The 14,229-nt window shown below is 35.7% G+C and overlaps 1 protein-coding gene across 5 annotated transcripts in view; it reads right to left on the reverse strand.

The window, feature by feature from the left end:
* The window catches only part of LOC110685010 (serine/threonine-protein kinase TOR-like), a 38,338-nt gene that overhangs the window by 20,200 nt on the left and 3,909 nt on the right, over window positions 1–14,229 (reverse strand). For 4 of the 5 annotated variants that reach the window (XR_002503905.1, XM_021861467.1, XM_021861465.1 and 1 more), the window contains 23 exons: window positions 13,677–13,775; window positions 13,084–13,243; window positions 12,654–12,797; window positions 12,398–12,567; window positions 11,747–11,951; window positions 11,470–11,661; window positions 10,934–11,086; window positions 9,809–9,930; window positions 9,585–9,684; window positions 9,410–9,505; window positions 8,666–8,796; window positions 7,779–7,881; window positions 7,522–7,707; window positions 7,278–7,370; window positions 7,137–7,172; window positions 5,209–5,307; window positions 5,006–5,104; window positions 4,762–4,924; window positions 4,524–4,648; window positions 4,376–4,428; window positions 2,547–2,670; window positions 2,250–2,435; window positions 1,524–1,904 (listed from right to left, as the gene is read on the reverse strand). Coding sequence is in view for 4 of the 5 variants with exons in the window: in XM_021861467.1 (XP_021717159.1) it covers window positions 1,524–1,904; window positions 2,250–2,435; window positions 2,547–2,670; window positions 4,376–4,428; window positions 4,524–4,648; window positions 4,762–4,924; window positions 5,006–5,104; window positions 5,209–5,307; window positions 7,137–7,172; window positions 7,278–7,370; window positions 7,522–7,707; window positions 7,779–7,881; window positions 8,666–8,796; window positions 9,410–9,505; window positions 9,585–9,684; window positions 9,809–9,930; window positions 10,934–11,086; window positions 11,470–11,661; window positions 11,747–11,951; window positions 12,398–12,567; window positions 12,654–12,797; window positions 13,084–13,243; window positions 13,677–13,775 (3,220 nt within the window). In the remaining variant the exon portion in view is untranslated. The remainder of the gene's footprint in view (window positions 1–1,523; window positions 1,905–2,249; window positions 2,436–2,546; window positions 2,671–4,375; window positions 4,429–4,523; window positions 4,649–4,761; window positions 4,925–5,005; window positions 5,105–5,208; window positions 5,308–7,136; window positions 7,173–7,277; window positions 7,371–7,521; window positions 7,708–7,778; window positions 7,882–8,665; window positions 8,797–9,409; window positions 9,506–9,584; window positions 9,685–9,808; window positions 9,931–10,933; window positions 11,087–11,469; window positions 11,662–11,746; window positions 11,952–12,397; window positions 12,568–12,653; window positions 12,798–13,083; window positions 13,244–13,676; window positions 13,776–14,229) is intronic. The other variant, XM_021861466.1, reaches the window with a different exon arrangement.

Raw genomic sequence — 14,229 nt, forward strand, 5'->3', positions numbered from 1 at the left:
ACTGTTATTTTATAAAGAACATCTAGCTATTTTATACAGAACATCACATATTATTGTATTGTAATGAACATATAGTTGTTTTGTAAAGAACCTATAGCTATTTTGTAAAAAAAAACATCAAACTTTATGTTCTTTATATATATCTAAAGAACATTTGTAATATTAATAAAGAACATGATAATTAGAGGTGGTCAACTTCAGCCCGGCCCGATCCGACCCAAAAATAAGGTGGGTTTGAGCAAGCCTAAAAATGCATTATTAGTTAAAAATCCAAACCCGACCCGAAGAAAGCCCAAAAAGACCGCTATATTTTCCGGGGTTGGGCACGAGATATCATGTTAAGGCCCGGCCCGACCCGAATTTTTGATCACCTATAATGATAGTTTAATGTAATGAACATTATTTTTATTCAACCACCATAATCTAAAGACAAAATTCAAAAAACATTTCAAAATAAACAATTAACACTATGTCACAAATAAAAGTACATTATACTAACAATCTAAGAAAATGAAGATAAAAAACATCATTTAACATTCTATAACATGTTCTTTTCATTTTATAGAAATGTTCTTTACATTTCTATACAATGTTCTTTACAATTCTATAACATGTTCTTTTAACTTTAACTAAATGTTCTTTACATTTCTAAACAATGTTCTTTCAGTTTCTTTTTTTTTTGGGAAGGGTTGCACCATGCAGATCGTGCATCCGCCTGCGGGAACCACGCATTGGTCAATGGAAGAGATAAAAAAAATGGTGACATGCTTGAATTAATTATGATAACAATAAAAGAAAGAAATATCTGTATACAAAATAGAAAGAAAATTATAAACCGGAACATAAGTTTTGTGTCCTCTAGTTTATCTATACTAAAAAGTATATATAAACATCTAACAATTGGGGTGCATCAATTCCTAAGGATGAGGTCTTATTCCACTACTAAGGAAGTTATTGTGTTTATTTCCTCAACTCAAACCACTTTAAAACAATTATACGTACAAAATAAGTAAAAGATAGTCAGGAGCTCAGGATGGTTAAATTTGAATGGTGTAGTGCATGGAAAGATAATTAACAATTTTTTATTTTATTTTTTTGATAAAACAAGTATTTTAAATTAGTTACAAGTAATAAATAGGTGAAAGATATACAAGGAAGATGGAACAGTAAGCCCAGGCACAACTTATTAAAGTGAAATTTCTTTTAAAAGTACTCCCACTATACTCCCCCATCCAGACCCAAGCTTCTAATCTGGAAAATTTCAGTAAGTGCAACAGCTTTGGAATAGGCTCTAACTTACCCCTTTGCATTTCATAGGCGAATGGAAAGGAATATGAGAAAGTCTGAAAAGCGGGGTAAGCGGAAAGGGAGAATAATGAACACAGACGGTGACAATGAATGCAAAAATACCAACATGCATGATGCATTACAAGAAGTCAAAATGACAAATTGAAATGCAAAGTATTGCCATTACAAAACCCCACGATTGAATTAAAAACACACAATAGAACATGATTGAATACCAGATTAAGAAGAGTTGCCAGAATCTCAGGGGGTATATTTGGTGAAGAAAATGCTGTCTCCAATTGTCGAACCAACTGCTTTTGACTTGTCTCATTAAGTTGAGCCCAACAACTGACAAAACCAGCAGCAAATAGTTCTCTCCCAACAAAAGGCTGGAGATCCCTGGGATTAAAAAAGAAAATCATAATAGAAGTGTTGAAGTGAGGCAGCTTTATATGTGAACGTACCTGTAACTGTGCAAGCCTAGCACAAGTTCTTAAAGCTGGAGAAGGAGATTCTCTAAGTAGTTCAATACTAAAATGCCTCATCCATTCAGCCCAATCTTCTTTAGTACTACGCTGAGAAGCCTCCCCAGCAGTACGTAAACGTCCATCATTGACCTGATTAAGTTGATATGTACACAAGACACCGTTAGCTAGAGGGTGTTGGTCTCTTTATTGTGTGTGCATTTCGGTGTAGTGTGCTACTTTTTTAATAAAAATATAAATAAATTTGTGGAGTGCCCCTCTTCCTGAAAAGCAGTATCCAGCTATTGGCAATTTGGCCTGTCTTTTGAGTCAGGACTAGGTGTTGTTTACAAGAGACTAAAACAGCATCTGACATAGTAGTCTCAAAATGATAATATTCTTCAAGTATATATATAGCAAATTGTTTAGTGGACAAGAAACAAGGAATCATTGTTAGCAAATAGGTGACTAAGTTTCAAAAGCTAAAGAAGAAAGCACCTGATGGCTTTTGACATCTCGGAGCATGTCACATCCATCACTATAAGGATCATATTCTGCATCATTCAGAGGATCACTTATAACTTCTACAGGAAGGCGTCGGCTTAATCTTTGAGCAGCCGTACTTCCAGAAATTAGAGGTTCTCGTCGCCGAAAGCGCCCTTCTATCTCTTCAAATTCCTTGTGCTGGAAAAGTCAAATATCATAGACCAGATATGAGAAGAAAAGAAAAGGCTATCATATATCAATCACAAACAAAGAAAGAAAGAACTTTAAACCAGGACAAAGATGAAGTACCCGCAACCTATGCTTCAGCAAAAGCTTGTGAATGGATGGGATGAAAATAGCAAAGTCCTCACCAAGGGCATGCGCAAGACAACAAAGTGCATCAACAGCATCCTTCCGGAGCTCATCATTTTTCCTGAAAGTGTGAAGCGTAACTGGGCAAGGCTTAAAAATTGTAAAATTTCATGAGCTGCATAAATCACTTTAAATTTTAGACCTCCCAATTTAAACATGACAGATGTTATACTACCTCCGTTACATGTTTTGTGCAACATTTTCCAAAAACAGATGCTACACTTTATGTGCAACAAAAATTTCTTTCCTTTTTAGGCAAGTTTTTTAAAATGAAATTACCACAATACCCCCAATTTAAAATTAATAACAATACTTAATTTACTAACCCAAATTCAATTAATCAAATAATCACCCCCTTCTCTCTCCTACCCCCTTTCTTCTCTTATACCTGAAAACAGAACCACCATCATCATCAACGACCACCGCAAACACCACCAACCCAAGATCATCAATTCTACCATCAACACCACCGAAACCATACCACCAACACCACCCGTTCACCACCAACACCAAGACCACCACAAACAATCGACTACGACCACCAAAGGCCGCCGTTTCGACCTCTAACCCCTCCCGTTAGAGTCGCTGCCCCTCCTCGTGAGAGTCCCCGCCCCCCTTGTCGAAATTGAAATTAAAACCCTAGAAATTGAAAACCCAAAAGGGGATCGGAATGAAATATTAAGTTTGAAAACTCAAATCTAAAGCAAAATTGGCAAATATGGGAGGTGAATTTGGGGGAATTATGACCGGTTTTATTAGTGGGTTTGAGGTGGCTTCGGGATGGGTGGTGGTTTTGGTGGTTATGGCGGGGTTTTCAGTAGTTCTAAGGTGGGTTTTAGGATCTTGGAGGTAGTGTGGTGGGTTGGTATGGTACTTTTGGTGGTTCGTACGGGGGTTGGTGGTGTGTCTGTTGATAGTGGCGAAAATGGGTGGTGTTGGTGATGCAGTGGGTGATAATGATGGTTGGGTTGAGATTTTAATTTACTAATCCTGTCATAATCACATGCCTACATTTTTGCTAATCAACTTTTTCATTTTTTTTCTTGGGAAGTGTGCAAGCCTCTTTGTTGCACTTAACATGCAACGGAGGTAGTATTAAGAGATAGCATACCACCCATGTAGTTTAATCAAACCACCAAATAATATCCTTTAGGTTCAACTTTGATTTACAAAGCAAAACCTGCAAGCTAAAGACTGCTTCCCCTTCCTAAGCTTGAGGCGATTAAAGGGATACAAAGTTATTATTGTTTTGTCATCCATGCCAAAACACCACTATATGAACCTTAACTCCTTAATATAAGCAAGCATGGTGAACTGAACTTTAGAAGGGTATTCTATCAAAATTTCACAACAGTGACTCAAGATGCTCTACAACTGTTAAAATAAGATATCACACCCCTAAACAGGAATATTTCTGGAAGCAAATCCAACCTCTCCAACCCAACCTTGCCTTAGTCTTCATGACAACTCCAATCGAGTTACAGACGGACAGGAAAGTTTATTCTATTTACAAATTAATGCTAGCACACAGTATGTGCACTATGTGCGAGTGCGTGTATGTGTATGGGTGTGTGTAAAGAGAGTGAGAGAGAGAGTCCATTTTGGCAGTTTATAAACATGGCATTCTGGGAATTACTATGATAATACATGCTGACAGGCTGACATAGTTTAGTATTTTCTATGCATTCTCCCATTCCATCTGTTTCCTCAAGTTTAGGACAAAGTATCGTCACAAAACTGATAAGAAATCCAGATGAGAAACTAACCCATCCAAAACGAGCTTCAAGTGATGAACAAGAGACGATATATGGCCAGCAACCTAAAGAAAGGGAATATAAATCAAAGCAAAGGTGTTAAATAGGACCAAAAGCAGAAGAATTAATACATGATAGAATTATAATCAGAGATAACAACCTGCACTCTAGGAATTAATCTAGTAAGAGTTTTAATTGATGCACGTCTTATCTCCACTGAAGCATCCACTTTGAAAAGACGGATGAGTGCCGGAAGAAGCAGATGCATATGTTCATCTAATGTTCCTGTATCAAAAAATAAAAAATCATAGCATCAGCACAAATAACAAAGTTTCTGAAGAATGTCTTACACATCCATACTGCCACAAAGCATGAACTCTAATAAATATTTATCACACCTCCAAAAACTTCAAGAGTGTGGAGAATATCTGGAACATAAGTATAATCATTGCACTTTTCTGCATCACTGAGAACTTGTATGCAGCGTGGAAGAATAACAGGAAGATATGTCCTAAATTCATCGTTTAGTGCCACACAGAGTTGTTCTACCAAATGCAAAACCTGGGAATGGTAAGGGTGCATAATGTTACAAGTGAAAAAGTTGTTACACAATTAGGAAAAGAAAAAGAATGCAAAGCTTACAGGCAAACCACGCACAGAACGGTTGACTGCTGGCAAAGAAAAGGAAGACCATAGCTCAGCAATTAGAGCAAGCAGGTCTACAAGATATTTACGGATATGCTGCATAGGAGAACTTATTTTGTTATAGCATGCACTCCAACAGATCATGTGAGTACAAGCTCAAAAATTGCACGTCATGAGCTAAGAAAGAAAAGCCTCATTACCTGACGCACAATAGATACCAATGTTCCAAATTTCCACGTAATAAAGTCCTTCAAGTTATCATCACAAGCTCGAACGATTTGGAAAAGATCCGGCAAAACCTACATTGCAATACAGGTCAAATTACAGATGAATTGGGAAAAGAACCAGACTTACATAATCCTTAACTGTAGCACAGCTAAACACCATTGACAATTGGACTATGCGTAAATAGATAGAGTTAAATAAAGCATAGATGAATCAGAAATTCTAAAGATAAAAAGCCACAGTGAATTAATGTTTTTATGTTTCCCTGTAATTTAATCTTGTTGTTCAGGAGTGTAGCATAAACCAGATATGTATCCCATATTTAGCAAGCTAATAAAGCATATATCCTAAAAATTTTGAAACAATTGGAGTGACATTTGAATCTAAAAGGTTTCCAGAAACCAGGAACTTTGTCTGCACCAACATAAATCAGTTCGATAACTGTTGTAAATAAAAATTACGTTCACTGTTTTAGAATTTTAGAGACAAGTTGAAGCAAGGTTCATATAATGTCCACGAAACACAAAAGGAAGGGGCGTGCAAATCGATTCGGTTAACCATATTTGAAAGCGAAGGCTTGTTTGGAATTGTTTGTTGTTTGTTGTTTTTTGCTTTCCGTTTCCTTTTTTTTAAAAAGAAAAAACCAAAAACAAGAAAAAGGTGTTTCCACTATTGTGTTGTAGTATTCAAAATAAACAAGTTTTTACTAAGTTTGACTAATTTTTTTGATTCATTATATAACATATGCATATATCATATAATTGTAAAAACAAAAAACAGAAAACCACAACAAAACCAATCTAACTAATCAAACGGATGTCAGTTAAACACTAAACAAACAATCTTAAAATGAATAATTTCAAATTTATTCATTAATATGGTTGATTCAGGTAAACGGAATTCAAAAAATATAAACCACCCAGATTTATTATTATTTTTATAAACCAAAATATTTGGTTCAGTTAGACATCATACTAGTTTTGATTTGACAGTTTTCAGTTTTGATATAGGTTTTCCTTTATTTTTCACAGCCCTATTAAACTATAGGATACACATTGGTAGGCACCGTTACTCATATTTTATATAGTATCTGTATTTAAAAGTTGTTCTGCATTGTAAAGGTTTTTCTCACACAAACTTTTATTTTATTTTTTTATTATTATTTATCAAAGGTATGATTGGAGACACATAAACCAACCGAAACATTGTAATATTAATTTGACCATCCATGCAACCACATGTTCTAAGTACTCGCTATTAATTATATCCACCTTCAATAAACCTTTTTTTTTCTTAAGCCATTTCTTACAATCTAATGTATTCCCTTGCCATTGAGCCTACTAATATCTATGGTCGTGTTTGGGAAAAGCTAAAAGCTGAAGCTGATTGTGTCAACTGATTTTAGCTGATTTTAATTGACTGATTAATGTTAACTGATTTGACTAACTTATTTTGTTAGCTGATTGTATACTAGTGTTTGGTAAATAGCAAATTGCTTAAAGCTGATTGATTATGTGAAATGACTAATAAGCTAATTGAGTGGTAGGTAGTTCATATAGGATTTTAAATTAAATGGGGTTTAAGTGTCATTTCACTATAAGAATTGAACAAGCTAATTGAAAAAATAGCTTATTAAGTGGAATAAGCTCTTTAACTGAGCTTCTCACCAAACACCTTGAATTAGCTTATTTAATAATCAATAAGTTAATGTAGACAAATAAGCTAATTTTGCTCAAATAAGCTAGTTACCAAACACAACCTATATTTTTTGAGAATATGAGGTATATTAAGATGACTGGAACTTTCTCCTCTAAATTAAGGGGAAAAAAGGTTGATATAAGCACATTAACTCTGCCAAAAGGAAACAATAAATTTGAGTACTGGATGAGAAAAACAAACTGACCTTTTGCAAGTATGGCACACAGCCCAGTCCCATAGACTGACCTCATCAAACAAGAAACTTCAATTAGGGATTTAATATAATTCAAAATCATCCGTATATACAACACACAAAAAAAAATATCAAACTAAAATAACATATTACCTTAAATATGAACATGAGGGATCCAACCACTTTTTGGTGATAGCTAGAAAGTGAAGGATCCCTAAGAACACGCATGAGGGAATTTATCGCAACCTGCAATCATAGTTACAGCCAAAAATTGTGTTACTTATAGACCAAGAATAGGAAAAAATTATATATATTTTCCTTCTCGTGAAACAGAAAATAAATGACGGTTCAATATGCTTTATGATTCTATGAAGGCTGGTCATGATGAAACTAGTACCGTTGAGTAATAGTCCTCAGAAGATGTTGTAAAAGATGGCCAAAGGTCCATAGGGAGATCATCCATGGATCGAATGTGCTGACCAGTTTCTGTGGTTGTGTTGGTAACTTCTGTTTGGGCCCCAGGCAAGTTCGGTTGGTTCCTTTTATGAACATAGGGATCCAATGCACCCATGATACCAAGAACCTGAAACGGAGGTCAGTAAGTTGGCGGCAATCAATACCAGAGGCCTAGCAGTCTATAAACAATAAACATACCTTCAACACTTCTCGTCTTGTTGACCACGCCAAATCACCATTGAGCAACTTCAGGAGTAATCCAAGCAGCTGAGGGTAATCATTGTAAGGAGCTATGACATACCTGCCAAGAGTACTTGTAAGATCCAAAGCATGTAGTACACCATTCACTAATCTATATTGGGATTATAAGTTTTAACTGCTAAATTTCAAAGTACTAGGATACATCAATTTTTACATTAGCTATATAGATCACAGAGAATAATACAAGATAGCCTCAGCACATAATAAAGATCATAGCCCAACTTATCTAAATGGATGATGTATTTAGTGATGTCTAGTTTGGCAAAATGTTAGAACCATTCTACACATACATCAAGCAGCAATACTGCTATATAATTAATAAATTGATTTTACACGATAGCCTGAGTGCATAAAGGTCATTCAATCTTAATCCAAGCTGCATTCTCACTATAAAGGCAACAAGTGCATTGACTTTCAAATCTCAGCCACTTTAAACACAATAAGATTGAGTCTTCAAAGATATATATATATATATACACACACACACTCATATATTGAGAAAATCAATAATCTTTTGTACAGAAAAGTTAGTAGGAGACGCAAAATGTTCACATCTTCCATATCTTTAAATAAGAACCCATAAGCCTTATTTGCACCTTTCAAATGAGATGATATAGCAGAAAATCCAATAGCGATTTCCTGTATCATTTTTTCAGAAGAGGTCAGACATTTATATATCCTCCTCTCAACTAGGGTGAGAGTGTGAACCCTAATGGCCTAAAACAATGCTATGTTCAACTAAAATATTCCACTGCTCTAGCAAGTCTAACAGAAAATCATAATACATGATAAGACATTGATTAGAAAGTAAATTAGATACTAACCCGGTGCTCTGTACTACTTGTCCAAGGGTCGCAACTGCAACTTCTCGTTTTGTGACAGCTGCCCCATCCACTAAAGCTTCTACTATTAGTGGCATTAGTTCAGAAATATATTGTCTCATGGCAAAGCCGCCCTACAGCCGAAAAATCATTCAACAAAATAAGTAAATAACTATACAGCATTGCTGTCACAACACTAATGCCTGCAAAGCTTTTCTAATAGACCATTGAGACAAAGGTTTGATTTATCATGCTAAGAATAAGAAATGAATTGGAAGCAAATATATACATCTATTGAAATATAGTCCACTGAATTCAGGTTTTCCCTCCCAAACCCACCTTATTTACAGCCAAAACTAATACAATTTATTCCCCATTTAAATCATCTAAACCTTATCTTTGAACATATAAGTTTATAATTAATGCTTCTCGGGTGAGTTAAACCGCCAACATAATAGAAATTAGAAATTGACACTTACAAGTTACAACATAACCAGAGGAAACACTAGGGAAGGTTCTACACAAACGCCTCAAAAAAGGGAAATTAAAAGGAAAAAATGACAAAAAGAAACCAAGAGGCAAAACAAACAGCTCTGCCCTCAATAACTTACTTCTTCACTTAAATTACACTTCCAATTACTGTAAGCTACTTATCCGCAAACATCTATTGATAAACTTGCACTTACGTACCTTAAAAAACCTTATTGAATTTATGAATTATAACGTACTAAAATAAAAACAGCTCACCACTCTAGCCAAATCTCCAACAGTTACCAAAACTCCAGTGATAATGCCACTATTAGCAGTCAATGCCGATCCCTCACGGAGTTTTGCCACTAAAGCCTGAAATTCAACACAAAACAAACTTCAATAACTCGACTTTTACAAACCATACATACCATGAAAGAAACTTCTATGCCACCTTATGTATCGGAGCAATATATGGGAGTATTAAACGTTCACAACTGCGAATTAAGCACCCCAATGATTTAGCACTTTCTTCTCTGCATTTGCTGTCCACACTGCAAAAAAATGTAACATCAGTTGGTTATGCTCAAAAAGGCTTCATTCTTCCAACCAAAAACACATGCAAATTTTAGCATTGATGTATAAGCTGTGTCTGTTAGCTATGGCCTTTATCATTACCTTTGCTCTAGATATGTTAGCAGCTGTATGAGATAACGACGTAAAGCTGGGAGAACATATGCAGGATTCTTTTCAGACAATCGGCCAGCAACTGAGATTGCATATTCACGAACTTGAAAATCCTGCAAGCAAACAATAAGCACTTGAAAACAATAATGAAGTATACCATATGAAAAGTAGAAAAACATCAGAAGCAAACAGGGATAATAAAATGAATATCCAGATAACTAGAAGCCAGACCAGTATTACTTAATTCGCTAACATCCCCCCCCCCTCTGTAAACCATGGCTCGCAACGTGTGAACTGGTACATGGTACGGTGGTAAACCTTTAAAATAGTTTAACAAAACTAGGTAGCAAATTATGCTCCTGTACATGTTCTGCATATGAAAGTGGAAAACTGTACCACAAGTCAGATTAGGTAATTTTACAAAAGACAATTAATTATGGTATAAGATCCCATGGTAGCTAAGCAAAGAGGAGAAAAGACTGAAAGATGAAGTGTACCTTCACAGCTTCACCCAAGTTTCAATAACAGATACTTCTGGGGGGAATTTAAAAAGGGGTGTAAATGCACACAGGAGATTGGTTGGTAAGCGAAATAAAGCTATTCCAGGAGTTCAGCACATAAAGTACAAAAGAGCATACAGACCATTCTCCGGAAATTATTTAATACAGGTTATTTAAGTGACCCGGCCACTTTTACTAAGTAGAAGAGGCAGGATATAAAAGCGAACAACCTTACCCATCAGCTCAATACATAGTCAGGAACTTGTAGAAAGACTCATATAAATGAGAGGCCTTGAAAAACTAATTAAGTAAACAGAACTGTATAAGGGAGCACTGAGAAACATCTACAAGGAAGCAAATTAATCCTATAGGTCCTACACCCACCCCATTCCCAAAACAATATTTCCCAAGAATTACCAAAAAGAGCAGATAGCTATAGAGCACTACAAGAATTTAAATATATACCCAACGAAAAAAATTTAAAAAATTATCAGATGTGATGTATGACACCAAATGATTACAATTGAAAAACTAACACAGAATAGCTGGCAGCCTGACTATGCAGAATCATAACAAACTCCAAATATCTCATAAGTCATAACAGTTCAAATGTTACCTCATCATTTAGAGCAGCAAAGATAGCACTTAAACAATCAGCTTGAGCCAGATATTCATCAAAACCTCCATCTTCATGCAAGGATTGGAAAATTGAAAGCCTAACACTAACATCAGCATCAGCAACAGCAGCTATTAGCAGCTTTTCCACAATCTGCAGGACAAAAAACACATGTTTACCAATCAGTTAGTATATTTTACTGTTTCTCCCATTCATAAATAAACTTTAACATATCTATAATGGATGTCCCCAAGAATGAGAATACACAAACAAAATTATGTGGTCCTCAAAAGAGAAAAACTTTGAGAAATTATCACGCAAGCCCTACAAATAACCCTTTTATTAGTCCAAGAACCAAATCTCTGAAATTAAGCTAGACAGCAGACAGCTTTAGCTAGCCTCTACATGCTATTTGATACCCTAAATAAGCTAAGAAAAGAGAACAAACACTGAACACTCAGCTAATTGCTGTCTTTGTGTTTCTCAACCTCATATTTTCTGTCATATGCAGTTAACTATAATTTGACAGTAAATACCTCCTCAATGAGACGTCTTCTTTTTCCTCCAGTTCGGCTAGATCTAGCAGGAGTGTATTGAGTAGATGCTACAGAAATAGAATTCACTACTAATCTGCAACAGCATAATGCAGCATCTTTCCTAGTGACTGCATCCTCATCTTCCAAGTAAGAGGTAACAGATTCCCTTGCAAACTCTAGAAGATCATGGCCCTGGTATATAAACAAGAAATTAAACATTAGCATATGACCAAAGAAAACTAGTCCATGCTTAATTAGGAGATGACAGGGTACAAACCTTGAAGTTAAAATGTGCAAGAGTCTGCAAAGCAAGTTGCACGAGAACAGGGCCAGAGACATCTGAAATCAGCAAAGGCGTATTTACCACATTTCCTCGGCCTATCGTCACAGCTGGCTTCACCTGAGCATGATGAGACCTCGAAAGAGCAATGGAAATGCATTCCAGCAATCGGCTTTGAATTGTTGTAAGCAATGAAGGAATACTGAGGCAATACAAAAACAGATAACTTATAACCAAGACACAAATTTGACAGGCATGCAAGGCAATCAAGTAATTCATTGATTATAGGTGGCTACAGGCTGGGCCAGGCTGCGCTCGCTTGATGGACCAGCTCATAGCTCGATTAATCTGTGCCATAGGCCAGTTTTAGCCCCAGCTGAACTAAAACCAAATCAGATTCAGGGCAGGCCAGTAAAGTTAGCCAGTTTTATTTAATTAAACAAATGAGAGCCAGTCACATCAATCAGGCAGGGCCTGACCAATCCAGTCAGGTAAAATTAACACTCTTCTTCCCATTACCCAACCGCTTTCACAGTAATTTTGGATCAGATAGAGTTCAGGGCCAAACCCAAATGGAAGCAGGTTAGCTGGGCCTCTTCCAGACTGTTAGTCACCTCTACCTTAAGCAATGAAAATCTTAAAACAAACCTAATGGCGATTTGCTCAAGTGCTTCTACAAGCTGGCATGAAAGACCAGCAGAGAACATTGCATCTAAGAGGCCACGAATGTGAGGCTCCATATCTGGCCCCATTGCTTTTGCGATGCAGCCAACACAAGCCAAAGCCTCCAAAGAAGGTCTACCCCTACGAGGAGCAATCTAGGAGAAGAAAACCAATTAGAACTTAGTGGCAATGTCATGATGTAACAACAAATAAAAGTTGGAAAATAGATTTTGGAACACACAGCATCACGCAAATGAGACATTATTGTCGGCAAATAGTGAACAAGTTCCCCATCCAAGGCACCAGCCATCTCCCCAAGAGCAATGAAACCACTGGCCCGCTCAGCAGGTATCTTCAGAACAGCAAGAATATGATCCATGCATATCTGTCCGAGAAGAATGATTAATAATGATCAGGGAAGCTGCTACAAACAAGTACACAAATCTAAATATTACTAACTCAGTTTTTTTTAGTTGACATGTTTTGACTTTGACCGTTTTCTAGTTATTTATATGTAATGATATATATTTTCAAAATATCAACTTTTTTTAATTTCTGCTTATCGGTAATTAAAAATATAATATGGTTGAATTTGTTTATTGACAAATATGACTTAAAAAATGTGTCAACTAAAAAGAAACGGAGGAAGTATAACAATTCGAGTCACTTACCGTCAAATAATTAGTCACAAAACGATCACGTAGGAAATGAGCAATGCGAGGAAGCAATGAAGTTATGCTAAGACGAACAAGCCGATCACGATGCTCAAGATATCTTAGTACAATATCTGCAACTTCTCTATACCTAGACATCATAAATTCACCTGTATTCCTGTACAAAAGAAAACCAGAAAATCATGACCTGCAAGCTGCAATCACGAAGAAGAAAACTTACCAAGCTCATTAATAAGTGTCAAGCATGTCATAATGACATGTACTTAAATATTTTACGAGCAAAATAGGACAGACTTTATGCGCAAATTTTTTCAAGTAAAGTCAGATAAGTATTGCAAAATTATATTTATTAAAAGAAGAGAAGCAAAGACACAAATTATCAAGCCCACGGGCTATGAAGTTGTTTATTGCCAACAAAAAAAAAAAAAAAAATAAAAAAAATAAAAAAAAAATAGGTGCAGCCATAAAAAAGGCACTTGGCGTATGGCTCCAAGAACTATACAACATCCTCGAAAAATAGAGCTTGGATTCCTGAATCAAAGAAGCTGTCAAATACAGTTAGCAATGTTTGCTTTGGCCATCTAACCAACCTCAATAGCTCCCCAACAGCAAGTAAGGAACCATGAATGCTATGAACTGGAGCGTTTTTTCCTAGACCCTCTTGAGTAGCCTCAAACATACGGTAGTACCTACAATATGGCACAAATTATGTCAGACTCAAATAATAAACTCAAGGTGAAAAAATGATATAAAAAGACAGAATACATATATAATTATTATTGTGACATGTTTTACTATTAATTTTTTATATAGAGAAAGCCACAAGAGAAAATGATGTAGATGTGATTTGATATACAATTACCCTCCAAAGAAATTAAATAACTAGGCTAGTTGGCATCCATCTTAATATAAATTGAACATGACAATTATTTAACTTTCAAACTTAATAACTACATTGCCCGACACCATCCAAATAAGTGTTTTAAACTTAAAGAGGCTATTGAGCATGAGCAATGCCCTAATTGTAATTTTTTATTTTTTTTTATTTTTTTTTAATGTATAGAAAGCCACAAAGAAAAAGTTATGCAAATGAGATTTGATCCAATGTCACCTATTAAGAGTTTACTGAACTAGGCTATGAAA

Source organism: Chenopodium quinoa, unplaced genomic scaffold (assembly GCF_001683475.1).
Source record: "Chenopodium quinoa cultivar QQ74 unplaced genomic scaffold, ASM168347v1, whole genome shotgun sequence".
NCBI classification, from domain to species: Eukaryota; Viridiplantae; Streptophyta; class Magnoliopsida; order Caryophyllales; family Amaranthaceae; genus Chenopodium; species Chenopodium quinoa.